Source organism: Azolla caroliniana, unplaced genomic scaffold (assembly GCF_043228905.1).
Source record: "Azolla caroliniana isolate FFs.n. ecotype wild unplaced genomic scaffold, voAzoCaro1.0.p SCAF_5, whole genome shotgun sequence".
In the NCBI taxonomy this organism is placed as follows: Eukaryota; Viridiplantae; Streptophyta; class Polypodiopsida; order Salviniales; family Salviniaceae; genus Azolla; species Azolla caroliniana.
The window spans coordinates 4,184,223-4,200,280 of record NW_028230440.1 but is presented as its reverse complement, the minus strand read 5'-3'; the positions used below and the strand labels follow the sequence as shown (position 1 = coordinate 4,200,280).

The 16,058-nt window shown below is 35.8% G+C and overlaps 2 protein-coding genes across 4 annotated transcripts; one reads left to right on the top strand and one right to left on the bottom strand.

Annotated features, from left to right (window-relative positions):
* Window positions 1-253: 253 nt before the first annotated feature.
* On the bottom strand, window positions 254-4,535 carry LOC147863753 (uncharacterized). Of its 3 annotated transcripts, XM_087320072.1 has the most exons (5): window positions 4,195-4,531; window positions 1,852-2,473; window positions 1,576-1,821; window positions 1,314-1,480; window positions 254-737 (listed from the first exon to the last, which is right to left on the bottom strand). In XM_087320072.1, exons 1-5 carry the CDS (start codon window positions 4,347-4,349, stop codon window positions 521-523), a joined length of 1,407 nt encoding a protein of 468 aa, XP_087176198.1. In that variant the 5' UTR covers window positions 4,350-4,531; the 3' UTR covers window positions 254-520. The 3 variants fall into 3 exon arrangements, with proteins under 3 accessions (XP_087176198.1, XP_087176197.1, XP_087176199.1); XM_087320071.1 differs by having other exon boundaries at window positions 1,576-2,473; XM_087320073.1 differs by lacking the exon at window positions 254-737 and adding an exon at window positions 747-1,201 and having other exon boundaries at window positions 1,576-2,473; window positions 4,195-4,535.
* Window positions 4,536-8,389: 3,854 nt separating this feature from the next.
* Window positions 8,390-15,026, top strand: LOC147863752 (eukaryotic translation initiation factor 3 subunit B-like). The gene is made up of 11 exons (XM_087319458.1): window positions 8,390-8,582; window positions 9,566-9,800; window positions 10,297-10,443; window positions 10,519-10,647; window positions 11,429-11,557; window positions 11,699-11,782; window positions 11,896-12,020; window positions 12,221-12,419; window positions 12,967-13,499; window positions 13,878-13,986; window positions 14,484-15,026. Exons 1-11 carry the CDS (start codon window positions 8,422-8,424, stop codon window positions 14,829-14,831), a joined length of 2,199 nt encoding a protein of 732 aa, XP_087175584.1. The 5' UTR covers window positions 8,390-8,421; the 3' UTR covers window positions 14,832-15,026.
* The last annotated feature ends 1,032 nt before the right edge of the window (window positions 15,027-16,058 follow it).

The window sequence follows — 16,058 nt, the reverse complement described above, 5'->3', positions numbered from 1 at the left end:
AGTGCCATCTAACACAAAAAAAAAATATAGACTTTTTAATTCTATTCAAGGTCATAATAGCACCACAAGAACTTCAAATAAATGATCTCCTTAAATAGTTTTCAAACATCACACCATTTGGCAAAGATAGTAATGAACTCATATAGTTAGAAAGACAATCCTAGGAGACAAATCATCACCACTTACGAAATCGAATGGTTACCATGAGTTAGAATATGAAAAAAGAATAATACATTAAGAAAAGCAACTTCCATTATTTACAAAAAAATAGTATTTTGACTCGTTAGATGCCTCTTAAAATTCTTTTACACATGGACATGCAAGAATAATAAAAGCTAGTACAAGGCAATGTTTTAATCTATTAAAATGTATTGGCTTGTGCCGTTCGTGCTTCATGCTATACAAAAAGTGTCAATTTGAAGGAGATATTTATGTAAACAGAAGAGCTCTATGAGGTTCTCATCATGGGATGATATAATCTTTTCTTATCAGACAAGCAATCTTATGAACCAAGTTAGACTCAACTACACTTTTCACCCATCAAAGCTCGAGGTTTATGTTCTAATATTGACAAAGCCATGCCAGTTTGTCTTATAGCTCGTACAAATGAGAGATTTGCTGTGAGTGTCGGTGCCTGAAAAGAGTCACCTGTCCCAAATACCACTTTATTCTTTGATTTAATGTTTCCGGTTTCACAAAGATCCATAACACGGGCCGATGGCGTGTCTGGCACCACTCTGCATCACAAAAGAGAGAAAAGTTAAACACTGCATTAAACTGCCAGTTGGTAATTGTTATTAAAGTAATGATCAAAAAGCTACTTTGTGTCAAGTACATTATGATTAGGACATATGTTTCATTGAGCAATGGTGAACTACCATTCCACTCATCTTAAAACTTTTCGATCTGTGCCAAATGAACTTCACCCTGTAAAATGAACAAATAAGATCCTCTTCGCACTCCACAACAACCATATTTTCTAAAGATCAAACGTGATCGGGATAAATCAGTAAAATTCATACCCCTCAAAGGCACTTTGCTACCTTCATTTGTTACATTCTTCTCTCATAGACGAGACAACAATCTCCGACTCGTCAACTCATCATATATGCCAGTATAGTTTATGGCAGACAATAATAACAAGCATATCCTTTTGCCCTCTGCTTGTGAAAACCACAATACGTGACCTTACAGATATAATCTATCTATATGATCATAATCACAGCGTTCTGTTAGCATATACCAGAATTATTGCAAGAGAATATCATTGAGGAAAGTATTTTAGGATTATATTAAGCAGAATAAATTCTTACGGCAAACATTTCAATAATTCAATCGCTCGACACTTCTCCTTCGATCCCCCACACAATGACACCAATGACTTGAACTCGTTGCATACCGACTGTGAAATAAATGGTCTTTTATTCTCCAGATGCATTTTCATCTCCTTTAATAGAGGCACTTTGAGCTCCTCTTCTGCCTAAACAATATTCAAAATCAGCATCACATGAACAACCACCACAAAATAAGAAGACAGTTTGTGTATCTGTTAAACATTAAAGTTGGAAATTTGACCTGATCCTTCATAAATTGAGCTGTGCTCTTGAACTTGGAAACCAAATCCTCAAAATACATATTGACCAGCATTGGTGCACCACCATTACTGATCTCAGAAACCAATGCTATAAGTGCCGTTGTATCTAGATTCACCAAACTTGGAATACTTCTATGCCCATCTAAAAGGATAAAATTTCGAGATAATGTCGATAAAAGGGATCTAAATTCTTCATTGCATCCATTTTTCTCCATTTCTCCATGAACCTCGATATCATTCTTCATTTCTCCATGTACCTCGATATCATTATCTTTCAAATTCAGTTTTTGTAAAGATAAATACCCCAAAAGTTCCTTATCTAACACCTCAAACCCATCAATTGAAGCGTTGACATTGATTTTAAAGGTATCCCAACTATCAAATTTTGTAGCATTCACATCTATTGGCTTCTTTCTTGCTCCAATGCATACCCAGTCTTCATCATCAGTATCAAACATTATCTCCCCAAGATCAATACTAGGCATCAACTTGTCTTCTTCATAAATATTTAGCCGAGAGGCACCACCTTCCTTGATAAAACCAGTTGCAAAACTATTTGAAACCCCTTTTGCAAAGCAAAACAAAAGTGAAGCCGGTTGCAGTGCAGTGAGTGAGTGAGCTACAAAAACAAGGTGCTCAACACGAGTTCTCCAGCTCATAACACCATCTTGCTCCAGAAACCAATGCAAATATTTGGGATTCCTATCGGATACTATAATCCAAACTGGTTTTCCTTTAAATGTACAAACGATATCGACATGAACTTCAGTATCTTTTACACAATTTACAGCCTTGAATGTGTGGAAAACTGCCGAAACTGCATCGACCCAAGGATGTTGCACTAGATGCACCACAGCCTCAAGATACCCCAAATTTGTACTGGATAAGTAAGAATATTTAAGTCTCACTATTTGTGTGTCTTCAATATCCATACATCAAATATATGATAGGAACTTAACTAGCATGCAAATTTCATTATCCAGCAATTGTGAATTACCAAAACGGTTAGAACTGTATATTAACATGAGCAAATAAAGCAAGATTAAAATACAAGAATTATCCATCACTAACATTAAATCGTCCCAATTAAACATGCAGAATACACTAATCCAATTGTGGTGGGCCCCTATTATGAGTCATCGCAAACATTTGAAGGATTATATAATCCATTTATGATGGGTTGTCAATGAGGCCAATAATATTGAATCTACTAAGAATACCACAATACTTTATATATTGTTTTTGAGTTGCCCAAACTGTTGAGCCAGCTAAACCCAAAGTTGTTGTCTACTTTGTTAGAATATACTCAATGTTATGTTATTAACATAACATGTTGTATTGCACTTTTGAATGGCCCCCATATGACAAGCAGCTATTGATGTACTCTGGCTTGAACACTGATGAGGTCGTAGTGTGACTTTTGAAGATTGTGAGTTAGCCCCCTGTCAGGGGCAGAGCCCTGGATAGAATATTCTTGTAAGATTTTCCCATATACATACTACAATGAGACGGACAGAGATCATCAACCAGACTAAGCCAAACAAGTAGATTTTCGTAATGCTTGCCATTAATAGGGGACAGTAGTTTGTTAACTCACATCATTAGTAAACCACTTACCTAACTATCAACCACTAATTGCAGGATGATCGAGAAGAATCTTGTGTTGCGTATGAACATATCACTAGCTCATTGTGAAAGAACCCAGATTCCCATCGAAGCTCTAACTGGTGAGTGCATGGGTGGACAAGACCATTACTTGTATAATCGATTATCATCAGGAATGTTTTGTTTTTCTCCTTATGTTTCTATCTTGTATTGTCTCTCACAATTCTTTACCGCACAATTGCCTCCATACCCATCCCTCCATACGTTTTTCTGAATCAATATCCCCAAGTTGCTGAAAAAGGCTTTAGGTCTGACAATTATAATGTGTAGCACAAAGAGGACAAAGGTGCAGGTGATTACTAACTGACCCCACACTAAAGACAGATAAATAGACAGGACACTTTAACCCCTCAGCTTGGAATAGGTGAGCATCAATAAATCTACTTGGATTTAATGATCAGTAAATCCACTGACAGCAATGTTAAAAACCCACAGAATTTCCTGATCCAAATGTTACGGGTCAAACAATAAGATTAAATGCCTAAATACCCCATCTTTTGTGGGTCTCCAATAAGATTAAGCCATTTACTTATCCATCTATTGTGGGTCATTCAACGAGATTAAGTTAATAATAAGCCGAGTATATGAGTCATCAACAAAATTGTGACTTTATTGAATCTGTAAGGTTTACTAAACCACAAAACATTTTTGGTCATCCAAATGATGAGTATATTAATCCAACTATTGTGGATCATCTATATGATGGGTCATTAAACAAGATTAAGTATCTTAATCACATAACCAAGATTCCCTACACCATGCATATGATAGGTCATTAAATGACTAAGCATTCATTAAACATGCAAGATTCACTAAATACCAAACGATTAAGCTAATTACTAAAATATGCACGATTCACTAATCCAAATTATTAGCCCAATTAATCGAAGATGTAACATTCATAGATCCACTTATGAATTATAAACTAAATATACCAATTAGGGAGCGATGCCTCGAGATTGGAGAAACCACGGATGAAACGAATCTCTGACTGCAAACATTTGGAGAGGCGGGAACGAGGGGCAGGAGCGAGCTTGTTTGGAGGAAGGCGGTCCAACTGAGATAATATAGATATCGCACGCCTCTCCATTCGTTTTTGCTTTCCTCCCTGATGTTCTAAACCTTGATGAAAGCCCTAAACCACGGATAAGCAGAAAGCCTGATAAAACTAATAATTTCGAGGTCAAGCTTCTTTGCTCGATCCCAATGCTGTACCTTGATTTAATCAGATTTCCCGCACCCTCACACACATTTTATGTGTGTGTGTAGAGAGACAGAGACAGAGACAGAGTAAGTATGTCTGTGTGTGAGAACCATGACCGAAAAACCCTAAATTTATATATTTCTGTTTGCTTAGGCTTTAATTTGATTCTTCTCCATGTGATGTGTCAGGTGTATACATATATTATGTACATAGTCACACTTATACTCAAATGTAGCGATGAGCACTGGTTCGGTTTCAAGGAACCGAACCGAAACCGTACCATTTATATAAAACAAAAACCAAACCAAACCGCTTGGGGAAATGTAGAAACCAAACCAAAACATTTAATAAAAAATTTAAACCAAATCGTTTAGGGAAAAGTTAAAACCAAAACGAACCATTTAATAAAAAAAATTTAACTGACCATTTAAATCAAACTAATTCAACATCTAAATAAACAAAAATACGTTCAATTAAATAAGCATATAAGTTAAATTTATTAAATGAATCAAAGAAACTTTAATTGAACCATTAAATTAATTAAATCAATACAAAAAACCATTAATTAAACCATTAAATTAATAAACTATTAAGGTAAAAAAAAAAAGTTAACCAAAAACCTACCTATAAACCTGAGTTTTAGAACCAAACCAAACCGTTTATCGAAAATCCAAACCATTAAAATTTGTTGGAACCAATAAACCGTTAAACCATGGTTTTACGGTTCGGTTTGGTTTGAGCCGAAACCGTGCCCATTGCTACTCAAATGGTTGGGATGGAGAGTTATACACTCCCGTTATAATGTGGTCTACAAGAAAAGCAAAAGCAAGGCGGATATCTTATGGTTCGTGAGTATGATTGATTTCACATCACTCCTCCTCTATTACGGCCTCTCGCTTGCAATCTATGGCCCGCCCATGCACATGATGATGTGATCGACTTCTCATTGGTTGCCACGAGACTCTATGGTCTTGTTTCGATTGGCACAAACAAAAGCAAGTCTATGCATTATTATATATTATATTGAGGTGGATGGTTCTTTGTGGTTGTGAGAATGAGTGAAGTTGGACTAGTTCTTAAGGTAGTTGGGCATAATCATCAAAACCTGAATGGCCATGAAAGTATAAGCATAAGTATATATATATGTGAACTATCGGTTTCGTTTACCCTTGCTAGTTGGTTGGTACACCCTATAGTTAACAAAGAGGGTTTAGAGAGGGTGTCACAGTTCACCCACAATCAAGTATGTATACAAAGTGAATTGATTCACCCAGCCAAACTGTCTCCAATCATCATTCTTGTACCATAAATAGTTAATTGAATGTATCGATGAAAAGACTTAACCCATGTTCTCAAAACAGAATAATTGCTTAAGAAAGCAAAGTAAATGTTTATAGCTATAACAACTTTTGTTCATTAATCAACTTATGGAAGCCAGGCATCCTCAATATGATATGAAGGTTGGATGCCTAAGATGGAAACTTGGGATTTGAGCTCTCTTGTTTATAGTGATGACCAAAGCTTATCGAAGCATGAGAGAGAGAAAGATGAGATCAAGGCACGAACTGAACATGAAAAAATGAAGACGAAGCTCATAAGAGCATCAAAAACAATCTTTATAATCTTTCACATGATTTTGGCTCTTTCACACTGTGGTGCCCAATCATCTCTTCCTCTTTGTCTCTTGCCCCTCATTCCTTGTCTCTAGACTCACCCATTTGGTACCAATCTCAATGTCAACATTGTTGAGATGGGTTCATTGTATCTTATTGGTTAATTCCAATGCTCGAACATTGGTTCTCTCAAAGTCATGACTTTGATGATGTAGTGTGAACAATATGGCAACAACTAAAGAGAGGGCTAATGTTTCTAGCACGGCTACATGGATATACAAAGTTCAACAACACTTACAAATGTTTATGCTAACTACTATCGATGTGAGTACAAAAAATGGAACGGAAGTAAAATAGAAGAATTATGTCCTTTAACTATAGTCTCCTAAAACTAAACAACAATCTTTGGAATCAAAGTTTTGCCTTAAAAAAAATCCATTAAAAGATAATCTAGTAACGTGGGTGGTTGGTGTGACAAGGAAGGTGCATACGATGTTGTGTTATGATGTCTTTGATATTAAGGAACTATGAGCATCGAGGCTGTGGTCCTTTTTGGCATGAGAGAGAGAGAGAGGGAGAGGGAGAGGGAGAGGGAGAACATATGGATGTAGCTCAGTGGGTAAGGTTGATGTTAAGTAATTAGGTAATTAACTAGGGTTAATTAGAGACTAATTGTATGGTTACGTTAAGCAGCGGAAGATTAGTATGATATGCGCGTGAGAGTGTGTGAGAAGAAGAGAGAGAGAGAGAGGAAGTTACACTTGAACACAAAGATAAATGGGGGATGAATGACTATATTGAAAAGTGTCATCAACATACAAAAATACCCACAATGAGGTATATATACAACCCATGTGCAAAGGTGCACATGTGTGGGTAGAATATAGGTACTTATGTGTAAGTCCTACATTAAATGTACTAAGGAGTGGAGGATCTAGAATATCCCACTTAAGTACAAGGTCCTATTTAAAGGCTTAAGGTCAACGGATTAACTAGATTCGATCTAGGTAACTACTAAGTTACATGTGTTGACTAACTAGATTAAACTAGTTGAGCTTGATATCTCAACACGCCCCATCAAGCTTAAGTGTGAGGCGTCCAACGTCCGGTTTAGCTTCCTTCGGCTCAGTCGGCATCGGTGTGGCTTGTGGCTTTCTAATTGAAACGAGTCGACCGAGTGTGCGAAGCATGCCAACTCGGCAAACAACATCGACTCCCATTCCCGAAGGAGAGCTCCACAAGCAAAGGCCTCCTTGACATAATCCACTTGGACGTATGGGGACCGGCTCAAATGCTGACGCTCGGCGGATGCCGCTACTACGTCACCTTCATTGACAACCACTTGGTGTTGACTAACTAGATTAAACTAGTTGAGCTTGATATCTCAACAGTTGCCCAATGGAGATCAAGAGGTCATGGGTTTAACCCATACATCCCACAATGGCATCTAGTAAAATAAGAGGATACGTATAAAGCAATAGAGAGTTGAGGAAATTCAGTATTGGTTATTGAGTAGTAAACAACTTAAGGTAATTACAATATAAAAGAACGAGAGAGAGTGTGTGTGTGAGAGAGAAAGAGAGAATTGAGCTCGAGTTGGCTCTTAGCTAAGATGGTTGGGTCAATAACGTTAGTTACAAAACAACGATCCATTCCACCTTTATATTTTTGACCATATTAAGCGAGAGATTTGAACTCTAAGGAATGCACGTGACGGGAAAAAAGCGCAAACTGGCAGCTGCAATACAACACATGATGAGAAGTAGAGAGACAAGAGATCAAAGTATGCATGTAGTTGACGACAATATGAAATCTGACGTATTCCACACTCCGCAGTGGGAACAAGTAGAGGAGTAGTAGTCGTGCCGTATACATACATACATACATACATACATACATACATACATACATTCATACATACATACATACATACATACATACATGCATACATGCATACATACATACATACATACATACATACACACATACATACATACATACATACATACATACACACATACATACACACATACATACTACTACTAAGAAAAAGATGCGAGAAGAACCACAAAGGGAGAGGGGTATTTTGGGGATTTCCAAAAACGACGGATTTCACTCTTTATTCTCTAATATGTATACAGTATAGGTATGTATGTATATGCACGTATACATATATGTGCATATTCCAATACTTCAGGATTTACTTCTGTCTTTTGCTGTGCTGCTGCCCTATATGTATATATATATATGCATACATTCATACATACTGAAAACGCATCAATTTCAGAGCGACATCTAAAAACCAATTGCTCCTGTGTCTCCTTTGTCCTCTTCTCTCTCTGGCGATGGCTCAACTTGCAGATCCGCCAAAGGCTCCTCATCGCCTGGTGGAGACGAGCCACGACGAAGAAAGCGTGAAAGAAAGCGTTCAGATCATCATCGACTTCTCTAAAGTTAACCTCGATGACATTGTTCTTCCTCCCGGCGAGGATTTTGGAATCAGGAGGTAAGTTTTCTTCCTATCAGCATTGTATTCTATTTAATAAACATTTTCTTTTATTTTAATTAGGTCGTCCTTAAAAAAAAAGGAGAGTTTTTCCATAAACTTATGACATCATTCTTTCCTTCAAAATTGATCAATAATCACTCTATTAATAATAATATTATTTCCTTTGTACTAATATTAGAATTTTGTTAGGTGATTGTCGTTAGCGTTCATTTTTCAAGGATTTTAGCTTTTAAAACATTGGAATTATGCTCCCATTTAATCTTTTAATTTAATTTTATGATGGGATATTTCATTACTGTTTTGTTTGTGCAGCGTGCTGGTTTTTCTGCATTCTGATATTTCACAATATCATCTCTATTGTGCTGTGTCTTGATTGGTCATATTGTGTTAAGTTTAACTTAACTCGATGGCCTTTCAATAGGACAACTGTGCTCTTCTATCAGAAGTTTTGCAAGTTTGATATGTATCGGGCTTTGTCCTTTTTCTGAGGTTCAGCTTTATCTGATCAGAACTATGTCTTCCGATCATTTCTGAATTCACATTGTGATCTATGTTGGACTATGACACTAAACAGTAGCATTTTTATCCTATGATCTAGCCATTTTCAATCATCAAAGAATCACGAGGCATTTAGCTACATGTCTATTTTCGCAATCGTCAGAGCAAAGTTATTCTGGTGGAATCTATTTAAGAATTTCCTTTTTATCATAAATAAAAGAAAGTCTCGTCACTTTTCCATGATAAGTTTGCATGTAATAAGTTACGAACACGTCACATATGTTTGATAAGGCTGATAAATCAGGTATCATTGTCTTCCAAGCTATTGATGGCAATGTAGAAACTCTATGAAAGGTAAATGATTGAAATCATGTAAAATCTTTCCTAAAGCATGTAAGAAGTGTCCAAAATTATAATTTTATATCATTAAAGTGGGAACATGTGAGGTCAACACGTCCAATTTTGTGTGCTACAATGAACAGTGATGAAGAGGAGGAAGAAGAAGAGATCGATGAATTTGATTCTGGTTTCGGTAATGTGATCGTGGTTGACAACTTACCAATAGTTGCCCCAGAGAAATATGGGAAGCTAGAGAATGTGGTTAGTAAGATCTTTGGTCAGATGGGCACCATAAGGGAACATGGTCTTGTGATGCCTGTCGATGAGGAAACTCAAAAGACCAAAGGTTTTGCTTTCATTGAATACAATACAAAGGAGGTATGTTGTCAATAACTACTTTTCTTTTGAGATTCAATATCACATATTCATGTGTCAATAAATTGTCGATCCTCATATCAAATGGAATCTTGGAATTACGTTTTGGGGAATAACACCAACATACACCTTATTTGTTTAGTATGTAGAAGAATACCTCTAAATATTGAACAAATACCAAAATAACAAACAGGAGTGCAAAGCTTACTACTATACATGGGTACACTTGTAACGTTTTGGAAATTGAGGGGTATTCTGGTAAAATATCTGGGAAGTTAGGGGTACTGTGTCATGTGTGCAAAGCTTACTACTATATGGGGTACACTAGTAATGGTTTGAAAATTTATGGATATTCTGCTAAAATATCTTGGAAGTTAGGGCTACTTTGTCATGTGTGCATTTGATTTTACACTGCCATAAATATTTGAAAACTTCCAACGTATGGTCAAATTTGTTGATACACCTTTATTATTTATTGTATATGTGTATGTGTATATAGGAGGCTCAAGCTGCAAGAGAGCAAGCTGATAATTACAAACTTGACAAGGCCCATGTTTTTTCGGTAAAGATGTTTGACGATCTCGAGAAATACATGAAGGTGTTTGATCAATGGGTTCCACCTGAAGTCAAACCATATGTGCCTGCGGTATGTTTTTTAATTTTTTTTTAATTTGTTTATTACTACTTACTGATGTTAATTGAGTTTGTGGTGCCACTCTAGGAAAACATGATTCATTGGTTGACAGATGATAGAGGCAGAGATCAATTTGTTATAAGGTTTGGATCAGAGACAGAAGTATATTGGAATGACGCTAGATTGAAGAGGCCAGATCCTGTTTACCATCGTTCCGTAAGTGTATATTTTAATGGGGAAAATGTTTTATATGAAATCATTATAAGCGAATACGTACTAGTTTTTAAATAGCCATAGTTGAATGAGAATATAATTTCCTAGAAAGTTAGTCCTAATTGTGCTCAATAAAGATCATAAATGCCCTGCATATATTCCTCATCAATTAACCATAACATAAACACTTCAGAGTAATTAATTAATCATGCAAAAACTTCATAGCAATCAATTACGCATACCAAGTTTATAGTTAAACCACATATCTTTGAATTCTAATAGTCAATGATTCATGTGTGCTCTAAAGCAATGCAGTCCATATTTACTGTGGTTGCAAATATGAACTGTATCTGATAAGCAATTAACGGTATGAAATTCATAGCTAATTGATGCAATTGGGGGAATTTTATGCGTAGCTGATGTATAGAATCTGCATATCTTTATTAATTGATTTTTTTTCAATGCAATGCAATACATCATTAATCTTGTTTCCGTTTTTGTAATATTAGTAACTATGATTTAATGCGACTTTAGCATGCATTCATTTGATCAGGGTCATTTAAAAAATAGTTTGTGGAACATCTTTGTGTACGTTGATACAACCGAACTGATACTGTTTTCCTGTTCTATTTACCGGAAGGAACAATTCCTTTTCATTTTCCCTCTTTATCAAGCATTGCAGTTTTTGTTTGACCCATCATATGCAATTTTAGCTTTATAAAAACATGAATATAGCATATTTCATGGTCATCATTAATTTTTCTTTTTCTTATTTATATCACAGTTTTGGACGGAGAGCTTTGTTCAGTGGTCTCCACTTGGTACTTATCTTGCGACCATACATCGGCAGGGAGCTGCTGTATGGGGTGGTGCCACATCATTTACTCGTCTTATGCGGTATATTCATCCTCAGGTGGGTGTCTCTGTAAAACAATCATCACTTTTAACTCTATAGAATTTGTTGTGAAATGGTTTGGATCACATTTTTTTCTCATTCTTTTTGGTTTTTTCATATTTCACGAGAATGTGATGATCTTTTTTTTTCACTGTTTAGGTCAAGCTTATTGATTTCTCACCAGGTGAAAAATTTCTTGTGACATACAGCAGCCACGAGCCGAGTAATCCTCGGGATACCCAGGTTAATTATTAAAGCTCTTAGTTTCATTGGCTCTACTGTGTAAATAATAATAGGGCCTTTTTATAGTTGAACGTTTTGATAACAAACCAAGGAAACCTAATCTTCTTTGCCAGAAAGTCACATTGAATATATTTGACGTGAGAACTGGTAGAATTCTGAGAGAATTCAAGGGCGGTGCTGATGATTATGCTACTGGAGGAGTTGGTGGGGTTGCAGGGGTCTCATGGCCAGTATTTAGGTACTTAATACTTGTGTGTTATACGTTTTAGAAATATACAATATGTTGAAGAATGAATACATATGATTTACTTAATAGGTACTTAATAGTTATATGTGATACCTTATTCAACTGTGCAATGTTTTGAAGTGTAAATGCATAACTGTGAAGCATGCAAGGTGTTGAAATATGTATATACTTAAGGATAATTTGGTATTCAGATGGGCTGGAGGGCGAGATGACAAGTACTTTGCACGGATTAGCAAAAATGCCATCAGTGTCTATGAGACTGAAACCATGGGTTTGCTAGACAAAAAATCCTTGAAAATTGACAATGTTGCAGACTTCAGCTGGTCTCCAACAGACTCTATTCTGTCCTTGTTTGTACCTGAGGGTAATGGTGGGAATCAACCAGCCAGGGTAATAAACACTTAACCTTTTTCATTCAAATTGTATTTGGAAACTGGTTATCTATATTAATTGTACCTAACAATGCTTGGGTAGTATGCATATCACGATGTACAAATAGTATATATCTCCCAATGCTAGAACCTACTGTTTTTCTAATGCATTTTGTTGGTAGTTCCAACCCTTCTGAAGTTGATTAATGCTTTTAAAACCCTTAATACTCTTGAAAATTCCCTTTTTTAGCTAATAAAACTCTGTATACAAGAAAGAAATAAATGCATTTGGAAAGTTCTGCCTGTTTACTTTAATAAGGGAGAACTTGGATTTGATTGATGTTCTTAAAATCCCTGCAAAAGAAAAATCTGTTTTTCTTTGCAATTTTGGTACTGACTCAAGTTTCTTTTAAAGATTTTGTTTGCACTTTAGAGAGAATAATTCCTGAGTTTATTAGAACATGAAATTGGGTGGGAGATATTATCTTCGAAAATTTAATATGAAGCTATTAATAATGTAGATGGTATAGATATTTCTAACTTTTTTGGCACCTTTTGGTTGACAGGTGAGTTTAGTACAGATCCCAAGTCGTGAGGAGCTGCGACAGAAGAATTTATTCAGTGTCAGTGATTGCAAGATGTATTGGCAAAGCAACGGTGAGTATCTGGCGGTTAAAGTAGATCGTTATACAAAGACGAAGAAAAGTACCTATACGGGCTTTGAGTTGTTTCGTATTAAAGAGAGGGACATTCCCATTGAGGTGCTAGAACTGGAAAACAAAAACGACAAGATTGTTGCCTTTGCATGGGAGCCAAAAGGCCATAGATTTGCTATTATCCATGGAGACGGTCCAAGACCTGATGTGACGTTCTATTCAATGAAAAGCCCAAATCATGTGGGAAGAGTAACAAAGTTAACCACATTGAAGAGTAAGCAAGCTAATGCTTTGTTTTGGTCCCCGATTGGGAGGTTTATTGTGTTGGCTGGATTGAAGGCATACAATGGGCAGCTTGAATTCTATAATGTGGATGAGTTGGAAACTATGGCCACAACCGAACACTTCATGGCTACAGATGTTGATTGGGATCCAACCGGAAGGTAATTTAGCACTGCAGAGCCAATTTTTTTGCTCTGGTAATTTATTCTAACTTCATGAAAGAAAACAATATACAAAATGTTCAAATTCTAGTCCCACATACAACACAATTCTTTAGTTAAAAGCCATATTCCTCCACTAATATATATTTTAGTGTTATGAAAATAAAATTTTTAAATGTCTCAAATGTAATCTCAACTACCATAAATTAGGAGTATATAAAATGAAAAATATGGATTGAAGAGGAAATTATGCTTTCGAAACCCTTTTTGGAGAAAATAAAGAATGCTAAGTTTATTAAATAAGGTGCAAGAAAATGTTTTAAAAAGTTTTCACTTTGTGTCTGGATCCAACAAATGAGCATTAATTTTCAACTCCAGGTACGTTGCAACGTCTGTGACATCCGTTCATCAAATAGAGAATGGGTTCAGTATATGGTCTTTTAGTGGAAAGCTCATATATCGGCTTCCTAGGGATCGATTTTTCCAGGTAGAGTTATTTTTTATTGTTTTACATGGTAAAATAATATTTTTCTTTGTTCTGATGGGCGATAGACATAGTGTTTTGAGCTAATAATTCGCTTATATATCAGAGTGCTTATTCTTACAGTAATTTGATAGGATAGGCTTGTCCCACTAAGATTCGATGAAGAATCCTTGAAATGCATCAAGATTACAGCCATGTGCCACTAAGATTCGGTCACATTATGTAAGAAAAATACACTGTTGCCTAAGTCTCGTGTCACCCCTAGGATAGAAAAAGAGAAAGCTGGGTTAAGTTCTGAGTTTTTTATTTTTGGTTAGATGCTCTTTGAATGATTGATACTTGAGAAGTTTAGTGAGCTTACAGTAAACTTGCTAAATTTGATAAAAAACAAAGGTGTGACAATTGTGGGAAAATTTTCCCTACTGTTTGTCTGAGTTCCTCAAAAGAATTGATGAAACCTTGGGAAGTGTGCATCATATTAATGATCATAAATTGTGCAGTTTTTGTGGCGCCCGAGGCCACCCTCGCTCCTATCCCCTGAAAAAGAAGAGGAGATCGCAAAGAATCTAAAGAAGTATAGCAAGAAATATGAAGTCGACGATGCAGAGTCATTATTGTCATTGAGTGCAGCTGATATGGAGAATAGAAGGAAGATTCAAGATGAGTGGAAAGCATGGACAGCTCAATGGAAGCAACTGCATGACGAAGAAAGGCCTTTGCGCATTGAACTACGAGATGGGGAGGCGAGTGATGAAGAGGAAGAGTATGAAGCTGAGGAGGTCGAGGTAGAGGAAATCCTGAACATTGATGAGGAGGTTGTTTCGTTTGGGTTCGAACAACTTGATTGAAGATCTTTACTTGTTATTGAGTATCATGACATTGATGTTATGATCTTTTTGTTACTATTTTAGATTGTCTGAGAGTGTAGATCAATCAAAATTGTATATCAAATTGCAAAATGTTGGTACTGTTCAGAGAATCCTGCCCTTCGAAGAAGGAACCTATATTTCTTAAATACAAGGGAAATCGAGGGTGGGAATGTTAACTTTTTGCATTTGTTGTGAAAATAGTTAGGGTAGAATGTTTATGCTTGTTGAGCTATATAATATATATATATATATATATATATATATATATATATTCTTTTAGGTTTGTATATAAATTTTTCATGATATTGTAGGTCTTTTATGTTAGAACACACCCATATGCATCGAGCATATTATGTGTTTCACGAGTATATACTCGCCACAGCATGAATCCTGTAGTGTATAAGTCCTATGGGTTGAGTCTCTCAAACTCTCAGCCCTCCAGTGTATATGGAGTATGGAGAATATCTATAACATACATTAGAATTTTGATTTTTTCCCAATGCACACCAAGTTTTATTGTCTTTTACCTTTACTCAGAGGTAATTTTCTTTCACATGCTAATATATGTTGGATCTTGTTCATGTGCTTCAAAAAAGCAACAAAACCAAGGTTTATAATTAACTGCTAAGGTTCAGTTCATTTTTTTGTTATTGGTCTTTTGGCTTTTGAAATAATGAAGAAGGTGATCAGTGATAGCATTGTTGGAATATTTGTTTATTAGTAAGTAAGCTTTCATTAGAAGAGCATTCAATTTATGGTATTATTTGTCATCTTATGTACTTGTCAATATTTTTTTTTGTACTTGTTAATATATATATATTTCTACCACAACTAGGTTTTGAGATGGTGGAATTACTCTAAATAATGAGAAATGGAATATATTAGAGCATAACACGAGGTTTTAGGGCTCCAAAACCTCGGATCACCTCTCAATTTCATGAAACTGTATTGCACTTTGAAGGTATTGAGAGACCTTAAGTCCATCCTCGTTTTATAGTTTTTAATGACATACAAACAATAATGTAGACTTAACTCTATTGAATAGTAGCACAAGGATATGGAAAGTACATATTGAGATTTTATGAAAGGCACATCAAACATTGTCAATAGAATAGTTGAGAAACAAATAAAATTTCTGATTATCCCTCGAGTACATTAATATTTCTTTACTAAGATGTGGTTTGCTTCAAGGTCATTACAAAGAGC